The 7350-nt window shown below is 39.9% G+C and overlaps 1 protein-coding gene across 1 annotated transcript; it reads right to left on the bottom strand.

Moving 5' to 3' along the window:
• Window positions 1–485: 485 nt before the first annotated feature.
• On the bottom strand, window positions 486–3831 carry Vom1r100 (vomeronasal 1 receptor 100). The gene is made up of 3 exons (NM_173296.2): window positions 3753–3831; window positions 2435–2519; window positions 486–1621 (listed from the first exon to the last, which is right to left on the bottom strand). The coding sequence occupies exon 3, from the start codon at window positions 1604–1606 to the stop codon at window positions 671–673; it is 936 nt and encodes a 311-aa protein (NP_775418.2). The 5' UTR covers window positions 1607–1621; window positions 2435–2519; window positions 3753–3831; the 3' UTR covers window positions 486–670.
• Window positions 3832–7350: the final 3519 nt, after the last annotated feature.

The raw sequence follows: 7350 nt of genomic DNA, 5'->3' as shown, positions 1-7350 counted from the left end.
TCAGCTAACAATTTTTTGTTTAGCTCTGTACCCCATTGTATTATAGGCTTATATGATTCTCTGGTGTCTAACTGGAGAGAGCATACACTAGCAGCTTGACAGCACACCTGAAAGCTCTAGAACAAAAACAAGCAAATACACCCAAGAGGAATAGAAGGCAGGAAATAATCAAACTCATGGTGAAATCAACAAAACAGATACAAAAAGAAGTATACATGGGTATGGAAATGTGAGCTGATCAGCAGCAGGCAGACTGCAGGAAAACTGAGGTAATACCACTCAGAGAAAGCCATGGAAGTGCGAAGACTGCTGGTGCTAGTGAGTAGCTGGCGATAGCATAGTTTGATTTTTAAAATTACCCACTAAAACATATTTACAAACAATGTGGGATAAGACCATAATGGACAAGTGTCACCTCACAGGACACCCTTAAAGGCTATTGAGAAATAACAATGAAAGTCAATAAAATCATCCTTGTCATATATCGAAGGGGATATTGTTTAATCTTCTGTTACATGTTTACAATCATGAGTTGGTTAAAGTAAATCATTTTAACAGAAAAACAACTTCATGATTCACATATACCAAAGCACATAGACAGCACACCATGACTGACAGTTCTGATGACTACATTGGCTCCTCTTAAAGGATCTTGTCCATTAATGAATATTCAAACATTCTTCACCCTCACACACATGGACTTCAAAAAGTTAACTATATGTTTTTCAGTGCTCATAAACACAAAAGGGCTGACTGTGGCATAGATGTACACTACAAATATTTGAATATAGTAAGATGTTGGATCATTCAGATACATAGTTCTTGAACAGGAGACAATGCTGTCGAAAATGGACATTAGGACAAAGAAGGTCATGAGCATCAGGATGGTCTGTGTGGCCCTTTGTTCTGGAGATGCTTTTGGGGAAAGGTTGGTCCCTTGAAGATGCTGGATCTGATTCCTGTGCCTACACAAGAGAACCACCATGTAACAAGTCGAGAGGACCATGAGACTAATAAGAGAGATATCTCTGATGGCCAGAAGTGTAGAAAACATGCTTTGCATGAGGTAACTCAAGGGTATAATGTAGCAGGACTGAGTAACTTGCATAAAGTTGTTCGTGGTCAAATTGGGGGTGGCATTGATGGATACTAAGAGGTGACTGCTAATGAACATGTAGAGGATGCTCAGCGAAATAATGGCACAGGAGACGTGATGGGGAGACTTATGTTTGAACTTTGCTAAACAGGAGCTTCTGGGGCTGAGGGTGATGGCCTGCAGGACACTCAACATGCAGGTGGTACAAAGAGAGAGACCTCTAAAACTTCTGTACAAGTAGACAAGGAATTTACATATGATGTCATCCCATCCCCTCCAAGAAATAAAAATGTCTATGGCTATGAATGCCCCCATCAGTAGCATCAGTAGGTGGATTAGGGACAAGAGACCAATGGGCAGGTCAGTGAGTCTGGACCTCTGTCCACGAATAAACTTGAAGATGTGGAAGAGAAGTAGGAAACTGTTGGCTAAGATTCCAATGCCAATTTCAGTGAAAAAGGTATTCCTTATGTTAGAATCAGTGTGGACTCTGCTGTTCTTATTCATCATATATGAGAACAGTGGCTGAGGAGAAAAGAATGGAAACTCACTCATCACTCCTTGACAACTCTGCTCCCCTCACCTTATTCCACTGAAGACCTCAGCTTTACCTCATACCCCACACATCAGCCTCTTGATCTCACTTATCCTTAGCTGAGCCATGGCTGGATCCTATGTTCTATCGTGGCTGTATCAGTGCGTGAGCTCCTTTAACATTAAATACTGCACACATCATAGATTGTCTTTTCTTATCTATCATGTGTTAGTTTTCCTGGAGCAGGAGCAGCATCTTACCTTGTTTTCATCCACAACATCTTGATTTTCAGGAACATTATACAGTTTTACTAATTTTGGGTGACTTTCAATGAGGAATTGTGTGAAAGAAAACAGTCTGGGGTTGGGGATTTGGCTCAGTGGTAGAGCGCTTACCTAGGAAGCGCAAGGTCCTGGGTTCGGTCCCCAGCCCCGAGGGAAAAAAAAAGATAGTAACAATTTACCTAGAAAACAGTCTTTCCCTTTGAAAGGGGTCTCTTGGATTGAGTATGCACTTATTCTTTTCTTTACTCTATAGGAAAACCAAGTTTCTTAATATATTTTTAGATCAAATGTTGGGAATTGTGATCTTTGAATTCAAACCTTTCTCATTCCACCCACATTCTGCCATGCCCTCCAAGTGTGATCTTAAATATTCTAAGGCTGATCTCTAGTCACCTCCTCCTGAACATATATACAGCCATGGACCTGTGTCAGTTTGACACTAGTTATATAAGTGCATGCGGTTTACAACACCAAACATGGCAGTGTTCCAGTACAAGCAGGTCTCTGTGGATATTTCACCTGCTGGTCCTCTCATGCCATGCCTTATATTTATGCTCTTGGAGATATAAGGCATGTCATAGTGACTGGTCAGCTCCATTCCTGTCTAAAACAGAACATAAAAGATAAAAGTTACAATTCAGCAGAACATTGGAATGGAGTTTATTCCAGAGACCTCAGGTAGACAATTCAGTCTTTGAGTAATACTCTGAAATGGTACCTTCATGTTTTTAATCTCAGTTCATAACACCCTCTAAGAGAAGAGCAAAGTGGGCCAATGTCAGCAGGAATTTTCTGCATGTCTGCCTTCAGCATATTAAGTCAGGGGGAAATATAACTACAATGAAAAGAGTTGGGTATATCTCCTATTGCAGTGTTATAGGGTAATGTTCCAACTCAGTCTTGAAAGAGAAACTATAGGAGTCTACATTCCCTCCTTCCACAATTGAGGTTTGATTCTTCTCCAATTTCCTGATATGCCAACTGTAAGTTCATATTCATCAACGTCCTATATATTTTGTTGAAATGCTAAAGGGATGACATAATTTGTGAATTTAAACAGGGAATGGAAAAGCTGTTAAGAAATTCCAGTATATAAAGTTCAGCAAGTAGCCTTTCCTGAGGTGAGGTTTGAACACACAACCCATTTTCTTTTCAAAGGCTTTTAGAACTTCTACATATTTACACTCTAAAAGCCAGTATGTCAACACTATTCCTTTTATAGTATATAATCAACAGAAGCAAAAGTTAGAAAAACCTTTACTGCATGCTACTGCTAACAATCCATTATCCATGGTGGTTGAGGGAGGAACTTAAGGCAGGGACCTATAGGCAAGAACTGATGGACAATCATGCAAGTGTGGGATTTACTGGCTTTTTGTTTCTTGGCTTTCCTGGTCTGTATTCTTAAGTGTCCACCAGCCCAGCACCTACACTCACACTGAGCTGGGCCCTCTCACATAGATTACCAATCAAGAAAATTCACCACAAATTTGCCCATATATCAGTCTAGTGGGAGAATTATCTGAACTGACATTCCTTTCCCTCTTCTGAAATTGTCTATCTTGTGTCAAAAAGACAAACAAAAAATAGCTGGCACAGGTGAACCCTTGTCAAGTTGACACTCAAACACATCACTGTTATACTATAACCTTGTCTATTTTTCTTTCCCAAGATATTATACTAATATCAACATCACAATGTGAAAGTTACAAATACTTTATAACTTAAATCTTTTTTAAATCTTCAAATCTCTTTCAACATTCAAATCTTCTCCAAAATTTTCAGTCTGTAAAATATTATTTCCCTAATATTTTCAAAGTTTCTCTAAAATACTTACAAACTCTGTAAATCTTCAAATTCTTCATAAAACTCCAAATCCCTTGAAAAGTTCAAAGTCCCTTAATCACGGGCTCCTGTAAAATAAATAACAACTTCAGTATTTTCTTGTTTCCGAAAGGAAGAACCAATGCAAAGTCAAAAACAAATTCAACGAAGTTCAACAGGTATAAAAGGGTGTAACTTTCTGGGACTCATTAAGAATCCTCTGGACTCCTCCACAGTGCTGGGAAAGCCCTCCATAGCACACACAGCTTATCTCCTAGACTTAAGTTGGCCTCATCCCACAGCAGGTGCTGCTGCCCTTGGTAGGGGTCCTGTGATACCGACATCCTAGATTGATTGGATCTGTACTTCAATTGGGCTGAAGCTTCATTGGTAGCCTCTCTTTAACTCTGTTCATGGATTCTAACCTTGCTCTAAGGTGACAGCATCACTCCCTGATCCCTTCCTGCATTTAGAACCAGTACTATTTGAGACTTTTAAGCTAACAACTTGGATGCTTGCACAAGATTCAGCCTCAGCAATATCTGGACCACCATGTCTGTATGATGAGCCCAACAAACACTTCAGAAAATTTTAATTGTTCCAGCAAGGCAAAGATTCTACTTTAGTGGTTCTTAACTTAAAATATGAATGGCCCTCATAGAATCTTTAAGGGGCTCCCTAACTTCCCTATGGAATTTCGGAAGACAAGCCTCCAACATCTGCACTGGTCCCAGCATTATATACTAAGACCACACAGAATAATCAACTAAGGTATCAGCATTCTATGTATTTTACAGCCCAAAGTTTCCAAATCCTTCCACATTCTTCAAAAATCACATCACGAGTTCTGTCACTGAAATACCTCATACTCTATTAACATATTCTGTCTTGGTCAGTTCTTCACTTTTTCTGTAATAAAATACCATGATCAAAAGCAAGATGGGGAAAGAGATTAGTTCACCATACAGCCTATAGTTCTTCATCCAGGGTGGCTGAGGAATAGCTTAAGACAGGATCCTGGAAGCAGGAACTGATGGAGAAGCATAAGTAGTGTTGTTTACCACATTGCTCCATATAACATGCTCAATCTACATTCCCATGGTACATAGGACCACCAGCCCAGGTGGGAAATATCCATAGTGAGCTGGGCTCTTCCATATCAAATTAATCATCAACCAAGATTATGCACCATGTGCATGCTCACAGGCCAGTCTGGTATTTGCCTTTTCAGGGTTGAGGTTCCCTCTTCTAAACTAACTCTAGCTTGTGTCAAGTTGACATGAAAGTATGTAGCAGAGACACCACCCTATGGGACATGTAATTTTGTAAACAAATTCCTTTATGTAATAAAAATACTGTTTTACAGAGTAAAAATTCATCAACGAAAGACAAGGCTGTGGATGAAATTGTCTTATAACTTACTTAGAGCATGGGATATTGTAATGGAAGTTATTAAGGGGAGGTAAATGGGATTAAGTTCAAAAGTATGGGGTATTGGTTAAGGCATTAGACCTCAGGCAGTCTAGTTGGGGAAAATGGTTAACAGTGCAGATGTCCTGAATAAAAAATTCTATAGCATAGTTAGAAAAGGTTCATCCTTTATAAGATTATTGATCATGTATTCTAGATAGGTTTTTAAATAATATTTTATATATAATGGATAGTTGCTAATTATTTCCGTTGTATTGTGCAGTTTTTTTTATAAAACTTATGGGTGTGTTTTCCCAATCCCCATCACAAGAATCAGAACACAGTGGAAGTTGGGGATGGGGAGAAGGAGATAGTTCTGTTTCCCAATGATCAAGGACAATGGTAATTGATTTATGGGGCAAATGCCACCAGGAGCACACACTCTGGAGGTTGTTTTGTGATCTCTGTGTACTGAGTGGCAAAGGACTGTAATTTCATTTCATGGAAGGAAGTCACACCTCTAGAGTTCAAATTAGTAGCCAGCATCCTTTACCTGTTATCACTAGCTGACTAAGAAGTACAAGAATTCTAAAATGTTTTCTCCAACATTGTTTCTGGAAATGTGTGCATTTATTTAATTACACTGAGCTAATCAGAAAAGAAAGGAAAAAAAGAAACTTGGTTGGGGAGGAGGTTTTGGAGAGGAGGTAAGGGATAGCATTTGAAATGTAAATATATAAAATACCCAAGAAAAAATAAAATAAAATAAAACATGATTTTTATGAACATATCATGCTGTCAGACCACTCAGGCAGTGTGCTCTCAGCTCTGCTGTGTGGGTGTAGGCTGTGCTAGTGGCAGGGTCACTTCAGAAACCTTAGCCCTGCAAACCTGAAGCTGTTAGGAAGGTCAGGCAGGCACAGAGGCTGTGACTCCTCAGTGATATTGTAAATATTATGACTTCAGGGATTCTGAATTTGAAATTCTTGGAATCCATATTCTGCAGGTGGAATTCCACAGTTGCAAAGACAAAACTTACAGTGATGTGATTGCTTGCCAACACAAACACCAGCTTACCAGGAAAGACACCGATAGCATTTCTCTAGTCATCCTGGTACCTTCAAATTTCCTAGCCATACAAATATGTATAATTTTGTTCTGTAAGAGCCATTTCTGAGCAATAGTAGCACACACCTTAATTCCAGCACTTCAAAGGCAGAGTTATGTGCATGCCCTAGTTTAAGGCCTAACTAGTCTACAGAGTAGGTTCCAGGACAGCCTGGGCTACACATGGAAACCCTGTCTTGAAACACCAACCAAAAAAGAATCAATAAAGCATGCAGATTGCAGACAGATGTATACTTTCTATGGGAAACACTCTGATGAGTATGAGGCCCCCTCAGATTCTCACCAAACAGAATTCTCTACCCTGTCCCTTCCCAGCCGAGCCTCAGCAGATCAGACCTTTTTGGCTGAGCATGGCTTAGGAGACCATGAGAGATCTCCCATATTCTCAAATCTGCAGAAGTTTAAGGAACATTCATGGAACATAGAGGGCAGGAGATAGTAACCTTTGACAGGCCTGGGATGATCTGTTGTGGCATGCACTTTGCATTTTGCACAATGTAACAAAACAGGCTATTTCCAAGAGACATGGAATTCTGTGCCTAGTGTACATAGCACAGGAAAGGTCACTGGTTTCTGAAACAGGGTCAATTATGAGAGGCTACATGGGGAAAGGAAAGGAAGGCATTTGGGCAGATTAGGAAAGGAATCCTGTATGTAACATAACATGAGAACTAGGAACCCGAATAGTGCTCAATTAAAGTCCATTGTGAAGGCTGTGGCTGCTCAGTGTAGAGGAATTGAAACTCTGTGTACAGCCTGAATCAAGGAAGCCCTGAATTTTGCCTTTATGTCATTCCACAGTTACCCAAATCAAGGACAAACATGACCTATAATATGATCATCAAATAGGTGAGTTTGGAGGTGACACTGGCCCTTAATGAAAAGGGCGTGGGGATGAGGTTACTCAGTCAGGATGTCTACCTTTCACACAATCCTAACTTAAACCTAGAAGAAAAGGAGGCAGAAAAGGCTGGCAAATTTCAGAAGGCAAATTTCAGAAGACAAAAGCAGGTTCCAGTGCCATTTCAGAGAAACCAGAAATAAATGAACCGTGAGAATGTAATGGAGAAACC

Source organism: Rattus norvegicus, chromosome 4, assembly GCF_036323735.1.
Source record: "Rattus norvegicus strain BN/NHsdMcwi chromosome 4, GRCr8, whole genome shotgun sequence".
Classification (NCBI taxonomy): domain Eukaryota; kingdom Metazoa; phylum Chordata; class Mammalia; order Rodentia; family Muridae; genus Rattus; species Rattus norvegicus.
Note: the sequence above shows the minus strand (reverse complement) of the source record. Positions and strands in the feature narration are given on the sequence as shown.

Excerpts from the sequence above, each read along its gene's own strand:
- Vom1r100 (NM_173296.2), bottom strand. The coding sequence starts at position 1,606 with ATGATGAATAAGAACAGCAGAGTCCACACTGATTCTAACATAAGGAAT.